At 46.1% G+C, this 21461-nt stretch overlaps 1 protein-coding gene across 3 annotated transcripts in view; it reads right to left on the bottom strand.

Moving 5' to 3' along the window:
* LRP2 (LDL receptor related protein 2) overlaps window positions 1-21461 on the bottom strand; it is a 98474-nt gene that overhangs the window by 42417 nt on the left and 34596 nt on the right. For all 3 annotated transcript variants that reach the window (XR_013587442.1, XR_013587443.1, XM_078606807.1), the window contains exons 27-51: window positions 20556-20767; window positions 19691-19875; window positions 19237-19465; window positions 18474-18651; window positions 17863-17991; window positions 17472-17638; window positions 17140-17283; window positions 16848-16957; window positions 16200-16377; window positions 14853-15063; window positions 13781-14020; window positions 13112-13297; window positions 12162-12589; window positions 11311-11634; window positions 10113-10281; window positions 9022-9187; window positions 8115-8273; window positions 7441-7730; window positions 6472-6675; window positions 4828-5070; window positions 4206-4331; window positions 3572-3691; window positions 1906-2239; window positions 1133-1428; window positions 460-614 (exon numbers count right to left, since the gene is read on the bottom strand). Coding sequence is in view for 1 of the 3 variants with exons in the window: in XM_078606807.1 (XP_078462933.1) it covers window positions 460-614; window positions 1133-1428; window positions 1906-2239; window positions 3572-3691; window positions 4206-4331; window positions 4828-5070; window positions 6472-6675; window positions 7441-7730; window positions 8115-8273; window positions 9022-9187; window positions 10113-10281; window positions 11311-11634; window positions 12162-12589; window positions 13112-13297; window positions 13781-14020; window positions 14853-15063; window positions 16200-16377; window positions 16848-16957; window positions 17140-17283; window positions 17472-17638; window positions 17863-17991; window positions 18474-18651; window positions 19237-19465; window positions 19691-19875; window positions 20556-20767 (5183 nt within the window). In the remaining 2 variants the exon portion in view is untranslated. The remainder of the gene's footprint in view (window positions 1-459; window positions 615-1132; window positions 1429-1905; window positions 2240-3571; window positions 3692-4205; window positions 4332-4827; window positions 5071-6471; window positions 6676-7440; window positions 7731-8114; window positions 8274-9021; window positions 9188-10112; window positions 10282-11310; window positions 11635-12161; window positions 12590-13111; window positions 13298-13780; window positions 14021-14852; window positions 15064-16199; window positions 16378-16847; window positions 16958-17139; window positions 17284-17471; window positions 17639-17862; window positions 17992-18473; window positions 18652-19236; window positions 19466-19690; window positions 19876-20555; window positions 20768-21461) is intronic.

Below are 21461 nucleotides of genomic sequence, written 5' to 3' on the forward strand. Positions count from 1 at the left end.
TAGGATGCATCATTTGGGTCGTGCACATTTTTTTTTAACCGTATCTTTGTAAACAAAGTGGCAATGTCACTTGTAATAAGTAGAGTCTCCTTTATTGTGAACACCTTAGGGTGACAGCTGTTTAATGTGAGTTGGACATCTTGCTGCGTGTTGTTTGGCATGATGTTGTCCGACGTTTCACTCTCCGTGATGGGAGCTTCTTTAGGATGTGCAGCGAAACGTCGGATATCAAGCTTGATGAATAACCCACAATATAACCCAATAATATTTCGGAGAGCTATACAGCACAACCTTTAGGCTAGTATTCATTCTGTAGACAGATTGATTTATAAGACAAATCAGTGAGTCTAAAAACAGACTCTGGTACCCATGCATTTGGAACTCCATTGCATTCGCATTACAGAGAGCATGCTTGGAGACGTGATGAATGAAGCAATCTCTGCATCCACGGCATCTTACCTGCGGGGTCTCGTTACACTCGTCAATGTCCTCACATGCCCTGCCATTCGCCATGAGCCGGAAGCCAGCCCAACAGGAGCAGTAGAAGCTCGTGAGGGTGTTGGTGCAATTGTGGGCACACTGGTTTATGGATGCGTAGAGGCATTCATTAATGCCTGAACAGAGAATGCACGACAAAAGCCAAGAATAAAACAATATAGTGTTATTAAATAACATATTTTGTACACTTTTTATTTATGTCTGAAACAGTTTATATACAGGAGTGTTCTTGTTCGTTGTTACATTCGCACGTATACATTACTGTAGCTCCTGTGTATGTTGTTGCAAATCCCATGAATCCACACATCGACATCTACATTCGTCAGGTGTAAAGGTAAGCCCCAATTTACAATTAAGCGACGACAATTCTCAGATTATAGAGATTATGGGCATGGGTATCTCGTGTCCCATAGAGACCTTTTGTGTAAATAAAAACTGATGAAGGTAAGCCAATTGTTGTGTGCGTTTGCAAACATTACATCTCAATATAATTCACATTAAACAAAATCTTTAAAGACAGACATTTCGCTGTTTTGTAACCCACTTACAATGTAATTAAATTAAAAGCATTATCAGGACCAATCATCACAAGTGGGTCAAAAAAGCGTTTCTTGATAGGAATGAGTACACGTACCACATCCCTTCTCGTCGCTGCCATCTGCGCAGTCGTTGGCCTGGTTGCACACCAGGTGGACGGCTATGCACTCTCCCCCACCGCACTGAAAGAATCCCGGAGCGCAGGTGGGGCGCGGCTGGTGACACAAGTGGGTGTCTTCATCAGATCCGTCCCCACAGTCGTTATCTCCATCGCAGGCAAAGATTCGCGGGATGCAGCGCCCGTTCTCGCAGGTGAACTGGTTCTGCCGGCACGTGGGGTATGTGCAACCACGCTCGTCTGACCCATCACCGCAGTCGTTCCTCCTGTCACACCTGCACGAAATAGGAATAAAAACCATGGGTCGTTCTCTTTGACCGGGAAGCAACTTTTAGCTGTGCTCTAGTTCTGGGGTTTGTCAACCGGAGTCCAACAAATTGTTTAGTGGCCGGGGATAACTTCACGTGGCCACAGCAGCTGAAATTACACATTGGAGGCATGGGGCGTGAGGCTGTGAATTCCTGCAAAGTTTGCAACTGAACGATTATTTGTAGATTTTCTTTTTTCCCTTTTAGGCCGGTGTCGACAACGAGGCTCAAAATACCCCTCCAGAGCTGCCCTCGAGGAGAGGCCCTTTTTGTCGGAATGAGTCTCAAGCGAGAAATCGCAGGGCTACGCTTCCTTGCCGTCACGCGTCAACTTTTGTTTACGGTGACGTAATGTTTTAACATTTGCCGGGACCGCATGCAATCGATCAAAATCGCGCGACCGTTGACAACGACGACAACGGCGGCGCTTAGTCCGTCCATTACCGGTATGGACTGTGCACGCAGAGGCCATTGTCGCAGGCGAACTCGCTGCCCGTGCAGGATCGCCGCGTGCAGTTCTGATGCTCGTCGAGTGCGTCGGAGCAGTCGGCGTCGCCGTCGCACACGAATCTGCGCTCAATGCAGCGCCGCCGCGGCGGGCTTGCGTTGGTGCACGTGAACTCGTCGGGGCCGCACGTGCGCGCACCACACGCGTGCCTCCCGTCCTCGTCGCTGCCGTCGCCACAGTCGTTGTCGCCATCGCAGATCCAGCTTCCAGGGATGCAGCGCCCGCTGTCGCAGGTGAACTGCGTGCTGGGGCAGGTGCGTCTTGGGTCCGCTGGGAGGACACGGGTTTTTTTGAAGCGTCAGGCCATTGTGATTGTGGCGGTGTTTTGTTTTGTGCGGAAACTATGTTTGTTTGTTTGATGACAACAATCCTTATGCAAAGGTCAACATAGATAATTTTCCTGTTATCTATTGCCCATATTGCATACAATTTGTTGTTACGATTACCTTGTAGCAGCATGTCAATACGCTCCTCGATGAGGGCATCTCTGGGCTGTGCTTGTCCTGGGGAGCTATTTAATTATACTTCACCATGTTGGTGAGTGCAGGTTGGTTAAGGTGGGGACCATGGGTGTGCAAGCTTATTAACAATTAACAAAGTAGAACCATTCGCTTTGTTACAATGCCCTCTGCCGCCTACCACGTAATCCCACAGCCCGATGGCAACCTGTTTGTGCATTGTGGTCACCCATGCAGGCAATATCCAGGCTCAGTTCCTGATTAGCTTCTATGATCTGATAAGATTGGGCCGTTTCTGGGTTATATTGTCATAGGCACAGCATTATGATGCTGCTGTTTGTTCCCCAATTTTGATCACCTGCCACCCAACCACGCTGGTGTTCCCTCTCCTGTTGAGTGATATCTTCAGTTGCAGTTATATTATAAATCCAGATTAGGTTGACATTTTACATTTTGCAATAAAACATTCTGCCAGTGGCAATGAAATTTTTTTTACATATTGTGTACATATAATGAAAATGAGGGTTTAAAAAATTATACTTTTCAATGGCATAAGTAATAAAAAAATCAGGAGGACTGCTGACCTACGTCAGCAGTCCTCCTGCTGTGTTTGTTTCACACCTGATGACAGTTGCTTGTGTTGCGATCGAAACGTCGTGATCTATTATTTTTATTTAATGTTTTCTACCTACGTGACTTTACCGAAAGAACCAAAGAGTAATGTTCCTTTGTCAAGGCACCCAGAGGTAATGTGTTGTTTGACCATACTTCACCATGCCGGTCAGTATGGGTTGGGGAAAGGGAAGGGACAATACCAATACAGATATCACTCATCACTGATGCCAGGAATCAAACTCTAATTTTTGGGTTCTAAGCACGTGGCGCTAACTAATGCATCACTGCTCTGACCACACGTGAATACACATTCTAAATGCAGTACGTCACATATCCGACTCTCTGGGGACTGAGGTATAGGCGAATATGTGAACAGGCCTGATATGTAAGCATCTACAAAGAATGACAGTTACACCGTGCACAAATACTGCATGAGTTCAGGGCCGGATATGTGACGGTCGGATATGCAATTTTGTGCTGTTGTCAAACTCTCTGACTTGTACAGTTCTGTGCTAATGGTCGCACTCACAGCAGGAGGAGGGCTCATCTGCGTTGTCCGTGCAGTCCTGCTCACTGTTGCACACCCACGCGAGGGGGATGCACTGGCCGTTTCCACAGCGGAACTCATTGGCGCTGCATGACACGGAATCTGCCACCCAACAGGACATGCGCGGCATCTGCAAGTCAAGCTCGGCCGAGGAAAACGTATCGTGGAAAATGTTACGCATTAAATAGCTTACGTACAGGAATTATTTTGTGTGTTCATGTTTCCAAGTTTCCTGTGACGTTTCTATCCAGGGTACAATATGGTAATTTAGTAACATTTGTGGCATTCGCAACAAATTCAAATAATTGATGATAACATTCAATTAACATACAGCCCCTTGTCGATCCACCGCTAGATAAGAGATGTTATTTGGCTATACTCGTTAGTGTGGAGTGGTAAAGGGGTAGGCCCAGGACCAGTTCAGATATCACTCAGCACTGACATTACCCATGGCCAATACCTCAAATCGTCGTGTTTAATGTGCAGTGCGCTAACCGCTGCGCCACCACTCCACTCCCACAAAATTGCAGTACTGTATATCCATTGAAATACAGAGAAAAGTGAACGCTCTCGCGTGTGGTGTCATCGTCGCAATGGAATACACAGGGCAGCGTACGGCAGAAGATGGGGTTTTCGTCGCTGTTGTCGCCACAGTCGTTATCGCCATCGCAGAGGTAATGTCGAGGTACGCAGATGTTAGTCGTCAGGCACCTGAGGAGGCCTGGCCGGCAGGTACGCTCAGCTGGGGAGGGAACATCACATTCGTTATTGAAGAGATGAAACATGCGTTTAGAGTATTTGGCGGCTATAAATGTCGACATGATAAGTCACTGTCATAGAATTCGAGTTTCCAAAATGTTAAAAGGCACCAAAAATAAAATTTTCAGTAGAACCTGTATCCTCACTATATATATATATATTTTACCAAAGCTGAAAGGGAAATATAAATTTTTTTCACGGGACTTTAAAACTTCACCTCTTTCATACTGAATACATCCTTGTTATCAGAGCTGTTCATAATTTGGACACAAAGGTGACAGACCCGCATCTTAGTAATTTTATGCGTACAGATACAGAGTACACCGCGGATAACGTGGTACCAATATTTTATTTTCTCACGGCAACGTGACGCTCACAAACATTTTCCGCTCAGAGCCAAGGTTGCCAGTTGAACTTTCACCTCCTGACGAGTTAAAGGGGGGGGAGGGGGGGGGGCCCAACAAGCAGCGGATTCTCACGGCAGTGCTGCTCGTCCGACGTGGCGTTGTCGCGGCAGTTGTTGACGCCGTTGCAGACTTGGGAGCGGGCGATGCAGCGCCCGTTGGTGCAGGCGAACTCGGCGGCCGGGTCGCAGGTGCGGAAGGTGCACCCCTCCTCGTCGCTGCTGTCCCCGCAATCGTTGGTGTGGTCGCAGCGGTAGCCGTAGCGCACGCAGCGCCCGTTGCGGCACGTGAAGTCGGTGGGCTCGCACGTGTGGAAAGCTGCGGGGGGCGAAGGGGAGCACTGGTGAGGAGCGCGGTCGGCTACGTACGGTGCGAAAGAAGTTCAACATGTGTGCATACGTGCAATTTTGCAAAGGCGTCGTCTGCAACTGTTTATGTTGACTCCTAGTTTTTTTTTTGGGGAATGCTTTACGACTACAAAATCTTGAAAGCCTCAATGCATTAGCTCTGTCCTTCTGTCTGTAACTGTAAGGGAGTGGGGGTCATGATTAGCACCTCCAAATAGCACAGCTGCCTAGTATGGTGCGAAAGAAGTTCAACATACATACAGGATAAGCGTTGTGTCGCTATTAGGGAGTTAACTTATAGTCGTTCATTCATCAAAGGGTTGCCCAAAACTTAAAAGCCAGTGCAAAAAGGATTGAGCTCATTGGCCAAGGTGATGACATCGTGGAATCTCTGTGACGTTGTCAAGTTGTACGTCTAGAAATGTAACGTTATCATTGCTAAATAAATACTTCCATGGACAGAAGCATAAATGCCACACATTCCGAAATCCATTTTTCGTTCTTGCTTAACCTACCACGACATGTAGCAGCTACGCCTATCATGCAGGGATCGTCATGTAGAGTGGTGAATTGCGTGGATGATGCAGTGGCGAAACGAGGTAAAGGTACAGCCTTGCAATTGCTCGCTCACACCACTGCTGGAAGAAAGGCCTCCTCTACAGGAAGCTCTTGAAAGCCCCTCTCTCTCAGGTAATCTGATCGACTCTTTCACACTGGACAGACGTTTTGGCTGAGGTGGGAGTACGCAACACTTAGCGCCGCCACACACGGTGGGGGCGTGGGATCTTAGAAACGTGCCCATTGTACCAGCTGTCGATGTTCCCTAGATTACTCTAGAAGTCAGTGTGCTAACCATGACACACCAGGGCAGACAGTCCGAATAACGGAAGCTAAATTATACAGGTTTTTCCTCGCTTCATGCAGTAGATGCGTTGCAAAAAAAAGGGCGCAAAAAGCGAAACTGCACGAGACAGCTGCCTGCTGAGTAGCGCACACAATATACACACACACACACACTTGCAATACACACACAATACAAACACTCGCAATACACACACACAACACACACACACACAATACACACACACAATACACACAAACAATACACACACACAATACACACAATACACACTCACAATACACACACTCACAATCTTGTCCCACTTCAGACCGCATAGCCTCACATGAGTGAATTAAAACCGCATATGATGAATGTTGGGTAGAAATAGGTTTGCCGTATCTACGCGAAATCGTACAAATCGAACCCCCATAAATGTATATATGCATATTGAACTTCTTTCACACCGTACGTAGTAAAGTGATAATTCATCGGATGTGCGAGGGAAACCCGTGCTTGGCAGCACAAACTCACCGCAGACCCTCTCGAGCTCATCGCTGCCGTCACGGCAGTTGTCCCGGTTGTCGCACTTGTTGCGGGATGGAATGCAGCGGCCATTGAGGCACGTGAATTGGCTGGTGGCACACTGCTGCCCGTTGTCGTCGATGCAGTCCTTGCCGCCGTTGGCCAGGTACCAACGGCCCTGTGCAGGGCACTGGCACTCCACGCCACTGGGACCTGGGCGCATTCGCAAAGCGGGCGTAAAATTGGACGTGAGCGTTAAGTGTGCTGAACTTTCATTACACGGGGCTATCGGTAAAAAAAAGACAATTCGATGATGGTTTCAGGTGCAGAGATTATCGTACATGGAGTGAAGGGGCAAATTTAGACTGCCCACGAGCGTCCAACGGTCCCAAAGAGGCGTATCTGATTGGTGCATCCACACGTGCTAAGCGGCCAATAAGACCGCCCCGCGAGCATCAGTTTCAGTTTCATTTATTATCGATAGCCCTGTGAGCCATGCGGCTCTTGACTCGGGTGCAACCGCAACAAACAAAACATGAACAAACAACATCTTAAAGTGACTACGCGCAACAGAAATGCTGAGCAACTCCTTCGATAAGCACATCTCACTTGGAGGAGAGAGCTATGATTTGGGCATAGTTTGCGAAAATACATCTTCAAGTTAGGCAGACTTTGGTTTTGGTTTGGGCATCATGACACCTAGAGAGAACGTCAGGGCTACAGCTGCTGCTGTGAATGCGGTTGCTGGTTTTTGGAAGTTCTTCAAGGTATGAATGGAAACGAGCTGTTAGCTTTGCCTCATCTGATTTGATCAGTGTGGATGCAAGTGAGCACTATAAACACTGAAAGAGCCACGTGATATGCGCCCTCAGCAGTTCCCCACGAAGCATAATTTCCCTGCGATTGCCACCACAGCGATGGCACGAAAAGAAGAAATACAACGAATCTCATGAGGGCACGAATTAACGGCTCGAGCACCTGGCACACAGATGTGGCTGCAGCCGCCGTTGAACTGGTTGCATGGGTTTGAGCAACGCTGCTGCTTGCTGGCCGTCAGTATGTGAATGTCCATGGGCCGGTAGGGCAGGTTCTGGATCATGACCACCTGGTCCGCGCCGTCGTCCTTGGTGGCACGGTACACACTCTTAGTGTTCCAGTCCGTCCAGTAAACGTGCTGCTCGTGTATGGTCAGGGCGAAGGGGTACACGGCCACGCTGACGATCACCTCACGCCTGTCGCCGGTCAGCGTGGACCGTTCGATCTTCTGCCTGTGGCAGATTTGGACGGCGCCAGGTAATGTTACACCACAATACGAGGCGACGCAAACTGATTTCGCTCGCTCTGAGTAGGTCCCCGCACATGGAGCAAAAGGTCAGAACATTGTGACGAACAACATACAGTACAACGCCAAAATAACAAAAAAAACATTCGATAGCTAAACAACAAAATATGCTCGTCGTGGAATTCTGCTCCTTCAATTGATTTTATCACAAGGTTATTATATTATCCATAAAATCGCCATCTAAAAAATGTTTGGATGTGGTTTCATTGTAAAAAATAACAATGAAGGACAATAGATTAATGAATCGATAGCTCATCAATTAATACAGATAAGATATAACAATGGTGGAACTTTTATAAAATATATCTACCTGTAAGCATCAGCCCAGTACAGCATGTTTTCTGAGTAGTCGAGTGTGAGTCCATTGGGCCACACAAGGCTACTGTTGATGATTGGAACTCGGAAGTTTCCACCCAGCGTGGCCCTTTCAATCTTGGCATTGACACTCCAGTCTGTCCAGTACATGTAACTGATGAAAGAACATTTTGTCAGAGGAAACCAATGACACATTGTGAAACATGGCACTCATTTCTTCTTCTTTGGATACTCACTTGGAGCAGAGTATTCAACCGAACGCGTCAAATGTTTTGCCAGTATCTGGATAATGTAGCGACAAAAGGTGTTTAGCAAAGGGAGAGCAGCATGTCCAATCGATGGCGTGTTCTAACTAATGGAGACGCTAATGCTTGGCTGTCTTTTATGTAAGCCCTTACTGACAACCAGGATTTAAATTTGCTCTTGAAATGTCGGGGTAAACACGGGTGGTTTTCATTGGTGCAGCACGTATGTATGTATTTTAAACTTATTTCGCATTGTATGTACCCAACCATGCTAATCGGAGGTGTGGGGGAAGGACAACAAACTAAACACAAAAAGCAGTTCTTAACAAATGAGTTTTCAATCTAGATATAAAGGTGCATTGCTCCTATGGCTTCCTAATAACCTAAAGAAGAGCATTCCAGACGGCCGCAGAAGCACATCTGAACGCTCGCGATGCAGTGACCATCTTTGTTCGATGGCTCAACAAAAGAAACGTGGCCCCCCGTCCAATTTTCACCCTCTTCTCCGTAAGCCCGGCACCTGGGCCCCTCCCGCTTTTGCGGGCCCCGGTGCAGTCGCGCTGCCTGCGCACTCAACAGCTACGCCATTCCGCGCGCTGACGAAAGCTGGTGGCGAATGAAGTGCACCGTTGGAGGCAGCGAGACGAGAGCGCTCACCCCTTGCACGGGTCCAGCATGATGGCACGCGGCCGCGGCACGAGCGCCACCACTGTGCGGTTGCCGCCGTCCAGCCCCATGGAGCCGATGGTTTGGTTGGCGTGGTCGCTGTAGTAGATGCGCCGATTGATCCAGTCGAACGCGATCCCGTCAGGGGAACCCAGATCTGGTAAGGGAAATGCGCCATGTGGACAAATGCGTTTGTGTGTGTGTATGTCGGTGGCGAGTGGATGGGAGCAGTGACGCAGCGGTTACTGCTCACGGCCAATACCAGAGACGATTATCTGAACCGGTCTTAGGCCTCCCCTAGGTCGACTCAGCCTCAATTCAGTACCTGGTGTGGTGAATAAAACATCACCACTGGGAAGACAAACGTGGTCGCGCGTGGTGCTGGCTCCCCACCCCCGTGTGTACTGTTCTGGCCTTCATAGCAGCTGGCTAACATCACTTGCCCCAACAGTCTGTTAAAGAATATAAGTAAATATTTGTTTTTGTTACTTGATGGGAATGTTGTATAACTCCAAGAACTGAGTGAATGTGAACAAAATGCATTGCATTCAAATGTAAAATTATGCAGAGGGTAAACTTCTGCATAATTTGGCCTGTTGGTTAATACTCATGACATCACTGAAATTGTACAGTTTCAGAATGTTTTAAGGCCAATGCCATGAACCATGTCATGCTAAATATAATTCTATTCAAACTTATTTCATGAAATGAAAAACCAATTCGGATATTTGACAATTTCGAATGTTGTATTTTTTTAAATTTTATTTTTCATGTTTTCAACTAAAGATATATTTCCATGTGCAATGGCATTGAAGTTTTTGTTTCTGTTAAGCTATAACTGTTGGAATGGGACTTTATAAAATACATGTTTAAATTCATTATGATAAGGTATGGATGGGCTAGATGCTTCTCTGGGTTCAGTTGGTATTCCACAATGACAGTGATAAAGTACATCGAGGCTGGATGTGGGCCTGAGTGCTATACCACACTGACACTTACAAGGTGGAAGTGGGTTGGTATGGCATTCCACAATGGCAGTGATAAGGTATTGGTGGGAGTGTATGTGTGTTGAGATGCCATACCGCTGGCAATTACGGTGACAGAGGAGGGGGAACTCAGACTGAAGAAGCTGATTCGGCTGCGAGCCAGACCCATGCTCTGCGTGAAGTACACTCGCCCATCTGCGATGTCAAAGTCCAGCGCCACTGCCACTCGTGACACTTGTGCGGTTGGGATGGGCAGGCTGTGGTCCTGGGATTGGCGAAAAAAAATCAAACGCTCGTTATCGCAGTTGTTGTTGCAGGCAAACACATTCGTTGATTTAAGGTCCAATTTCTTTGTGCAGTGGCAGCTCTTGTGTTTTTTGAGATCCACGGTAGAAGCTGTAATTGGGAGAATCTGGTCATCATATATTGTACATGAGAGTATATTAGGTAGATCAATATAATGAGATCAATGTAGTACCTTTCTAATGTAAAGTTTATGTTTAATCACTGTCTTTTTGTACAAATATAGTACGATAACAAAATATTACAGTGTTATCTATGTGCCTAAAGAGGAACGTTTTCAGTGTATTTTATCTACTTTGAGATGGATTGGAAACATGCACACAAAATAAAGCACGAAGATATGCATGCCCCTGAATGACACTGAGACACAAAAAGAAGATCTCATGGATCAGAGAACAAATGCACATTAGAGATTTCAGATTGACTATTCATAAAGTGACCTTTGGCAGGACACATTGCTAGAAGGGAAGACGGTCAATGGATGAGATTTGTGTGGAATGAATCAAAGGTGGGGACATCTCCAAAAGAAAAACGGAGAAATGAGACCACTTCAAGGGCAGGAGTGAGATGAGTTGTGGCATTGTGGCATCGTGATGGATGGTGATGTCATGAATAGGCCTTCATTCAGCAATGGATAAGTCAAGGATAATTATGAGACCACTAACTGTACCTATTTAAGAAATACCAACAGCAACAGAGACAAAAACCTGCGCATAGATATGAGGTATCTGCAGCCTTCATTTAAATTCATGAACATGAAATCCATGCACATGTATTATTGACTAGAGTATTAAATATGAACACCATACAAACAATTCAATTTACATGAAAACACGTTTTAAAATAAAATCATTATTTTATATTTAGAACATAATTATCTTGTCCAAAGCCAGGCATTCCTCAGCACCTATCATCAGTCACGGAGCACCCATCGGCTTATGATCGTGCCCACTGCTGCTGCTCACACAGTGAGCCTGAGCGGGGTCATTACCTCTGGGTCGAGGCGCATGCTGCGGATGGAGTCTTCCGTAACAAACACGAGGTACTCGTCGGAGGGCATCACACAGCTCACTCGGTCCGAGCCCAGCTCTCCGTGACCGCAGGCGCACGTGGCTGTCGTGACATTGGGCAGGGCGAAGCAGAACTGCTGGCAGCCGCCGTTGTTCAGCTGGCATGGATTGAAGTTAATGAGCTCGGGAGCTGTGGGCTGCACACGTGGGTCGAAGATGGTGACGTCACGCAGTGTGCCCAGGTTGTCGCGAATCACCTCTGGTGGCGGTGGAGAGGCCTGTGGCTCCTTGCTGGCCTGCAGCACCTGTGAAGGACCCAGCAGGGGGAAAACAGTTTCACAGGAGGGCCAAAACATCCAGATTTTTTTTCCTAAAGCCTTTCACCCAAAATGAAGGCAAAAAAACCACGTCACTTTTCCAGTCCTAGATGAATAATGAGTATAACAAGTGTCACACCAATATGTATTTTATCATTTTAAATGAGAATGAGCCATGTAGTGCATCAGTGGACTGTGCCAATTGCAATTGGAAAGCTCCGAGTTAAATTTAGTTTTGGCGTCGATTTGGTGTTATATCCCTCCGTAGTCGATAAAGTGAGTAACACATTGAGGGGAAGTCAACAGTGGCTGTACATAGAAGAAGAGCACCTCCACATGCTCCATTTAGTGGTAGCCACTAACTTATTTTTTGTCTAAAACTCTAAATATGAACTTCAAATGCCCTTAAAAAACATATGCTAAAATAACCCACAAAAATATAACTGTAATTACACTACGGCTCTATTTCTTAATAGAAATTGCACATTAACAACGGAAGGCTGAACCACAGATACCTTGCGCAAGTTTCGGTCGACCCAGATCAAGTTGCTGCCGTAGATCGCCAGGCCATAGGGGGCCGGGTAGCCACGGCCCTCTCTCACCACCTGCCACGTGCTGCCATCAGGAGCCAACCGCCCGATGCGGTCGAGCCCGTCGTCCGCCCAGTACACCCAGTCGGTGGCGCGGTCGATGGTGAGGCTACGGGGCGAGAGGAGGCCCACATCCAGCACCACCGAGCGGTTGGTGCCATCCAGGAAGGCTCGCTCGATCTTGGGCCGCTGACCGGCGTCCACCCAGAAGAGGAAGCGTGCGCGTGGGTCTACGGCGAGGTGGCGCGGCTGGTCCACACTCGTCTTGAAGAGCACGCGCCGGAAGGACGTGTCCAGACGCTGCACCTCCAGGTGGGTCTCCGACGAGAAGACGTTGGTGAAGTAGAGGTTTCCTGCGTCACGTTGGCAGTGTGCGGTGCATTCAGCGAGGCATCCGAAATCGCCCACTCTTCATTATTGATCTTCATAACTTTTAGAAAATTTTACAACTGATCTTCATGTAAACGTACAACTTGTATGCTGAATTTAACAAACTGATTGGAAACAGGCAATCTGCAGAAAAGCTATGAAAACCTATTTTTTATTAATATATAGTAAAACATTGGATTGCGAGTAACTTGGTCTGCGAGTGTGTTGCAAGACGAGCAAATTTTTTAAATAAATATTAATTTGATAAACGAGCGAGGTCTTGCAATTCGAGTAGTACGTATACGCTTTGTCTGCCGAGCGTCACGTGATCACAACTGATATACGAGTGCTTTGATATACGAGTGCTTTGGATTACAAACACGTTTCCGGAACGAATTATGCTCGCAATCCAAGGTTTTACTGTATACAATTACTTCTATTCACAACACTTTGCCCTTTTGAGGGAGCAACGATTGTGTGTGTTCAAAGTAAAGGCATTCTCTGACCTGCCACCCAGTCCACAGCAATGCCTGCCACCCCGCTGGGCCCGATGCCGCTGAAGACAACGGTCTGAAAGCCGGATCCATCCGGTTTGATGCGGCGGATTCCTCTGTAGGCAGACACTGAGCCGTGGTCACACCAGTAGAGGAAGCCCGATGGCATATGGACGTCCACATGCAGCGCGTTGCGGCCTATTCACGAACAATGCAACAGACCTCCGCTTTAGCAGGCATAGCCTCATTGAAGAGCTCATACATCAATGGTGTAAACAACGCCTAGAAATCCTCACCTACTGGTAATTGCAACATCACAAACATAACCCATGAATGTTTAAATGACAAGGAATAATAAAGGTATTCTACTTTGTAGGGTTTTGCAGTTGTGCTACACAGCTCTCCAATGTTTTTTCAGGTTGTATTCCGTGCCGTTGGGCACAATGCCTGAAATTTCTCTCCATGCTCTCGGAGCTTCTTCCTGTATGTATGTTTATTGAACTTCTATTGCACCGTACGTACCCAACTGTGCTAATCGGAGGTGGGAACTTTGGTTCAAAGAAGACATTATGCGACCAAAAAATGTATCAGAGTGCAATAATATCATTTATAATAATGCAAAATGAAACACATGGTAGGGATAGTCACAGCCCATAGTATTCGCTAATCATTCACGCTGACCTGTTCCAGCTACGGGCACCATAGCCTCCGAGTGGTCAGTGCTGTTGATGTGAAATCCACGAATGGCGCCGAGTTGGGAGACAATGACGAATGATTCGTAGAGCTGGCAAGAGATCTGGTCAGGTGCCAGCTGGAAACCTGTAGAGCAGCCACAAGCACGCTGGGCATTTGGCCGTGGCAAACACAGCTGCTGACAGCCGCCATTGCCACTGCTGCAGGCGTTGGTTGTGCCCGACGAGGCTGTGAAGGAGAGAAATAAAAGCAGGGGTCAGAGTTCAAAGAACATTGCGATGAAGCCAAAAGCCTGACTGAATACTAATACATTCTAAGGTACTTATTAAATGCATACCATGATGAAGCAATTCAGTAAAATAAAACATAAAGTGCTGCGGCTGTGTTTTACGTTTGAAGAAACTTAAAGTTGAACAAAAGTAGCTTCTGCAAAAGACATTTCTGAAGAAGATAATCTTGTGAAGATAAAGGAAACAACAAAGATCAGGAACGAAAAGTTTAACTTTTGTATCAGAGGGAAATCTGAAACCTATGATGAGTTTTTTGCATTCAAAAGACCTATACAGTGAAGTAATGAACTCAAGTGCTTTAACGATACTGTGAACAGTTTTTCAAGCTGTGTGGGTGTCGTACACTGTTAATTAATCAGGATTTTAGTGTTAGTCTAGTCGATGGCAGTTGAGTCAAATCTTAATGTGTGGAATTAATTTAGACAGAACCAAAAATGCAGACTAAATTGACACTGGTGTTACACCTCTAAGGTGGGTGGGTGTGTGTTATGGAAGGTGTGTGTGTCTTTATTTTTTTGCAACTTCAATGCGTGTGGTTATATTGCTGGCCACCCACGCCCTCATGTGCCGGGCCAGCCTTCATAGTTGCTCGCTAACATTACTTGGCCCAAACAGTCTATTAAGGCTATACGGGGGATCTTTCTCTTTTTTGAGGATTCAAGGTGTAAGAATGTATGTTGAACTTCTTTCGCACCGTACATAACCAACCGTGCAAATCGGAGATGGGGAATGCTGTGTGTGTGTCTGTGTTCGCCGGTGCTGGCTCTCACTGTCACGGAAATGCACTTTGAGGCACTTGAGGCCCGGAATGTTGGAGCGCATGAGGACAGGCGTGGAGCCGTCCTTGCCCACGCGCTCCACCACCTCGTAGTCAAAGTCGGTGTAGTAGAGGTGGCTCTCGTGCACGGCCACGCCCCACGGGTGTGACAGGTGCTGCACCACCGTGATGCGGTTGAGTCCTGTGATGTCGCCACGCTCAATCTGCAGGGAGTGGGGAGGTGAGGAACGAAGAGAGGTGGGTGAAGTTGCAAACCAGTAACATAGGCAAATTTAGTAAAACTAGAATTTTCGGCGGCATGTGTGGCCGCCTTATTCCAACTCCTCCGGAGGGCTTCTCAGTGCTACGCCACTCGCCCATCGCCCCCACTGATGTCCTCTTCTCGCACCCCCCCCTTGCCAATATGTGCAGATACTACTGAGTTGTACCTCAAAGTTCATTAGATATTCTTTATTTCACCCTCCATCCATGACCACAACTATCAAAACGTTATATAAATGCTCAATAAATGGAAAATTTAGTATTTCTGGATAATGGATGAAAATATAATTGATGAAACAATAATTAGATTGATCATACTGGTTCAGAAGGCTCTTATAATTTGGTAAACGTACAAATTGAAAGCCAGGCTTTTATAATAGATTTCTCACAAATGTCTGAATTGGGAAAAGCTACGTAGATACATCGCCACCAACTGGCAGACTAGAGCCCATTTGCAGGCCGGAGCTGCATTCACCTTGTGCCGCACAGGGACTGCTGCCATCGGGGGTTCCCTTGGCTAAACTACGTCAAAGCTTGGATGGGATGTCATGTAAGACATTTGAGTTATCCTGAAATTAAACTAATATGTTTCATATTTTAGATATAATTGTTTGCTCCAATTTATTTATATGATAATGTTATAGGAAAAAGAAAATTCTAATCTTTGACATTCTCAAAAATTATACTTTACTTGATACATTTTTTAATGTAATTAAAAAATACAAGACATGAGATTATTATTTCATCAAACTTTGAAGAAATTAAATAATAGCATAAAAATGTATCTCTTCTGTGTGCTTTTGGGTTGTGCTGCACAATGTACAGCATGATGTCCGACGTTTTGCTGCATATGCTAAGTAGGAACTTCTTAATAGCAAATAACATTTCTGATACCGAACATCATGCGGCACAACATAAAAACACATCTGAGAGCTATACACCACAACTGCGAAAACATATACAATAGTATTTCAATCCATGAAAACAACTGTATTGAATTTGTGCCAATACAGGACACTTTTATAGGCTACACAAAGCCTGTGTAGGAAAAAAAATTATTTTGAAAAGCCAATTATACCACGCCGGTGCCAGCCACTGCCCAGTACAGCTTTTGCTCCCGCGTGTCGAGCGTGATGAAGTCCACGTGATCCATGTTGCCGCTGAACAGAACCGTGGGGTTTGAGCCGTCCATGTCAGCAGCGGCGACCTTTGCAGGGACCCCACTGTCGGAGCCATGGTCTGTCCAATACAGCCTCCTAAAACAGTAGTGATCAAATCCATTCAATTAATTCGTACGTTGGGTGTCGCAAAAATGCTTTGTATAGTGCAAGGTGATAACAAAGGCCCCGTGTGTTTCACAGATAATTACAGTTTGCAGTAGCCGTACAAAAGGCAGGGATGTTGCTATGTGCCTTTGCCAAGTATGAGGTAACTGGCGAGTACACCAGGGAGGCCTCACCGGGCACGAATCAGAAGCCTTTGCCACAAGTGGCAAATGTCATAACCACTTGACCATGCCATGATAAAGTGATAATGTGGTTACATCTTTCAACTCTGCTGCAAACTTCACACCACACTAGGGCATTACAGTCTGTGTAGGAAAAAAAACTTCGGCAAGGTGAAAATGCTAAATCTGTAAAACATGAATTTTGGCTGTATGCAGAAAGAAACCTAAGAGTTATGGTTGACATTATAAGATAATAATTTTCAGTGTGCATGTCCGTACCCGCGAGATGGATCGAGAGCAATTCCCACTGGGTATCCGACTCCTGTTGTCTGTCCGTTGTTACCAATAATTGTTTTCCGGTAGTTTTGCACTCCATCCATCTTTATCACCTGATGGTGTGGGGGAAAAAACGTGGCTGTTTAATTGCTGCAAATTTATATTTTTTTAAATAGAAATAAATAATCACTTTCTGGTTCAGTGAAAAAAGTGTTATCGATCACTTTGTGCAGCCATGCGAAACATCTCTTGCAAGCTTGCTCATTAATGGCACATGCATCACCGTGCTCCTCACCTCAATGGTCTGTGAGCGAGGGTTGGTGTAGTAAAGATTTCGGCTTATCCAGTCAATGGCCAAGCCCGATGGGGCGCCGAGGATGGCTGACGGAGCAAACTCTGTCCTGTTTGTCCCATCCGTCTTCACCCGGTGAATCGACCCCTGAAATGAATGGATGCAACACATCGCAATGGAGAATCAGGACGCGAATATATCAGAAGCTCGTAAATTGGATTGCTAAATTTGCAGCCAATTAAACTTTATACGCATGTTTGTCAACAGGTCTTGCAGTATGCACAAAAGAGTGTGTGTCTGCTGAGAGGTTCCGCGGAATGAAGCCAGCGACTCACAGGATTCTCCACCCAGTAGATGAACTGGTCGCGGTCATCAAAGTCAACATCGTAGCCATTGCTGATTCCAGCGATGGGCACCATGGCATCGTTGCTTGTCTGGTTGGGATCCAGTGAGATGCCAAAGATGATGCTGCTCCTCACCACAATGAGGAATGGCCGATCCTCTATACATTCACACACAGACGCAAGCTCGCAGCATTAAATTTCGTTTGTGCATAAAGGTGTCATCACTTCCGTGAGAACAGCATCAATTATATAAATCAATGTGTAACATCAGAATGTGCTTAACACAATATGTAACGATTCAATTTTGAAGGCCACAAGTGCCCTGAAGGGTTATTTGTGTTAGGACTCCCCTGTGTTTTTAGCCACATGTTCTGCCACGTACCCTTCTGGCAGGTGCGGCCGTCTGGCCCGAGGTTCCACCCCGAGGGGCAGGCGCATGAGTAGAAGAGGGGTGTGATCGGCGAGAGCAGACACAAGTGGCTGCAGGGCTGGCCCAAACAGGGGTTCGTAGCTATCACATAGACACCAACGGAAAATGTGTTAAAACAGCCACACAATTTGAGTGTGGCTGCAGCCACACAATTTGGCCAATTATAATTTTTTGTTGAATCGTATATATGCCCAGATTTGAAAAAAGAAAAACAAGGCACGCAATTAAACAGTGAATAAAACGAAACATTTTGGAATTACACGTCGAGAATAGATAACTGAATAACCTCATGGGATGGCGCAGTGATCCCCCAACTGGTTTGTAAAAATCTGATGGCTCGATGCCTGTGGCTGCCCAGCGGTGCTTTCATGTGGATATTGAAGGTGGCGGAGCCATTTCTTTTAATCGAAAACCATTATATGCAGCCCATACTCCAAAAATTGGTAATTACTCACAACAACTCATGCAAATCCTCATGCAAATCCCCCTTGCAACAAAAAAACGGGAATGTATCTCAATTCTCGTTCACCCGAATTAAAACCAAAACGACAAGAAGAACCCACCTGTGGGTTGTCTGACGGAGTGGCTGGCCACCAGCCCCATGGGCTGCTGTAGGTTGTAGATCATTGTCGACTGGTTGCCGCCATGCCACTTGTTGGCTCGCATCACGCGGTTGGTAGAACGGTCGGTCCAGTACATAAAGTCCTCAAAGATGGTGATGGCATGGGGATGCTGCAGGATCTGAGTCAGAAAATATACTCATGATTAAACGCCATTCCATTGTGTTCATATTGTTTTGTTAGCTAAACTGTTGAAAGAAATGAGCATAGCATAATAGTTTGACACTGTTTATTTGCATCTTAAGAGAATATGAATTATACTTTAGTGTTGTATCCATTCAAATTATACTGTGATTGTTTTCCCATGCTTAGGTGTTTAAGAGTAAAATTACGATATTAAGTAATGGCTTGCTTATTTTACTCAAAGTCTATATATCTGGCTATTTTTGTCAAAATAAAAATGTAATTCATAGTAGAGTGTAATTAGCGAGAGTTCATAATTTGACCTATTCTGCTAAAGGCTTGTTTGGCTTTCACTATTCTTCAAACATTTAATATTCAAATGATGGGTTTTTAAAATATGTAGTTATAACTGCTTTTAAAGCAATCCTCCCCCCCCCCATGGAAATCAAAGAATAATAACGCCTTACCTCGAGCCATTGTATGACCCTCATTATGATTACCACGTGAGGATTACTGAGTGAGTGTGTCAACCGAATTGAAGTTTCTCTTCCAGTGTGAGCCCTCCGCAGTCCCCGGTGCTCACCAAGTCGCTGGCGAGGACCTGATGCCGGTTCTGTCCGTTGAAGTCGCAGAAATCAATGAAGTCCAGGCGTGCATCGGCGAAGTAGAGCAAATTTGTGGCGTAGTCAATAGCCAGCCCGTTGGGCCAGTACAACTTGCTGCTCACGATCGTTCTGCGCAAGCGGCCGTCCATGCCGGCTCGCTCGATCCGCGGATTCTTGCCCCAGTCCGTCCAAAACATTGTGCGTGAGCTGCGCCGATGGGAACACACGTGAGGCACAACACACCAGCCGTTGATCTGCCAAACCAGATTTAAACCAAATTCATTTCGACGTATATCTCTCAAAGGTGGCTGCGGAAATGTGGGCAGCTGGACACAAAACCACAGGCCCAGTCTTGGCATGTGTGCATATTAAATACATTTAAATAGTTCATCAGCGCCCGGTCCCGCGTGTCTCTCCAGAGAAGGGGCTCACCCGTCACGGGGGTCCAGCACGAGGCCGCGAGGGTTGGTGACGTTCGTGCTGATGAGCACCGTGCGGTGGCTGCCGTCCAGTCGCGACACCCCGATCGTCTCCAGCACAAAGTCCAGCCAGTAAAGATTCTTGCCAATCCAGTCCACAGCCAGGTTTTCGGTAACCGTTAGGCCACTGTTAAAAATCTAAGGGTTTTTGGTGGCAGAAGGAATGCGGATGGATTAGGATGGTTAGCGGGTTAACTTGTTATAGCTGTTTAAATTTTATTTAAGCATAACTGAGAAAATTAGGCAGATTGTTACATTGCAGGGTCGTGGGAGATGGCTGCGGTTTGGGCAGGCGTTTGTCCAGTAGTGGATTGGCCAAAGCCAGTGATGATGATGGTGAACTAACAAAATGTTGGGTGAAATAAATTATTCCATCAGTAAGAAAAAAGTTAAACTACTAACACCATGGTGTTTAAAGTGTGCATGCATGAAGCATCAGAAACTGGAGTACAAATTATTTGCCTTCTCAAGCACCTGCAACACGAATGTCTCCATCACCGTGGCCCCCGCCATCCCATTACAATCCTGACGTTTGTATGTATATATGTTGAACTTCTTTCACACCATACGTAGCCAACCGTGCTAATCGGAGGTGCGGAGAAAGGACAACAAACTAAACACAAAAATCAGTTCTAAAGAAATGAGATTTCAATCTAGAATTAAAAGTGCATAGCTCCAGTAGCTTCCTAATATCAGAAATAAGAGCGCTCCAGATGGCCGCAGAAGCGCATCTGAAAGTGCACGAGGCAGTCAGCCTTTGTTCGATGGCCAGCCAAAAGCCGTTGCGAAGATAACCGGAGTTGAACTTGTTTGTGTACCAGCTGACGGTCAGTGCCATTGTGAAGGGCGCTCCAGATCTTGTCTTCGGCCACGTCTGTCCAGTAAATGCGGCCAGCGCTTGCGTCAAAGTCCACGGCCACGATGCTCCGACCGTTGCGCACGACGGAGCTCAGCACGTTGGGAGTGGCTGTGATGTTGTCAGAGTAGATTTGGCTCCGGCTGGGCACCAGCAGCAACACCTCATGTCGATCTGTTTGGAAAATAAAACGGCAGTGTGCATGTGTGTAAAAGTGCGTGCATGTGTGTGCGTTGGAAACAGAGGTGGGCAAAATGGTTCGCAGTGATCGAAAGATGAATCGATTAAGCTCACGATCCATGTTTATTTGTATTTGTGGTATGTTATGTTTTTAAATTGTTTCTGCAGCCAATAGAGACACTATGATATATGGCAATGTCATTTTATTATTATTATTCACAGTTCTAAATGCTGACAACTGGGGAAGATGATTTATTCCTCCACTAGCGGCTGGTACATTACACTGCAGTCTCATTGACCTGGGTTCCATTCTTGGCCATGCACATCAGCTGTGGCAATTGGCATCTTAACTTGATCTAAGCCTTCTCTAGGTCTTACGAGCTTATAATGAGTATATTAACCCATATGAGAACATCAACACTTGGAATAAAAGGCAGTTGGGCACAGAAATTACCCTTTTGCCCCTTGTGTAAAACAGGCCCCAAAAGGCATTCACTCATGGTGCATGCATTAAGATTAGCTCATGCAAAATGTGGATTCATAGTTTGGTATGAATTTGTAATTAGACTGTGAATTACGTTTTTTGTGTGTCAAACTCTATTGCATTCGGGATGCTGCCACAGTGTAATGGTGAGGTCACTGGACTTCGATCTTCCAGTGCGGCAGTTGAAACATCGGGGAAATATAT

The sequence above is a fragment of the Lampetra planeri genome, chromosome 2 (assembly GCF_965212315.1).
Source record: "Lampetra planeri chromosome 2, kcLamPlan1.2.h2, whole genome shotgun sequence".
Taxonomy (NCBI): domain Eukaryota; kingdom Metazoa; phylum Chordata; class Hyperoartia; order Petromyzontiformes; family Petromyzontidae; genus Lampetra; species Lampetra planeri.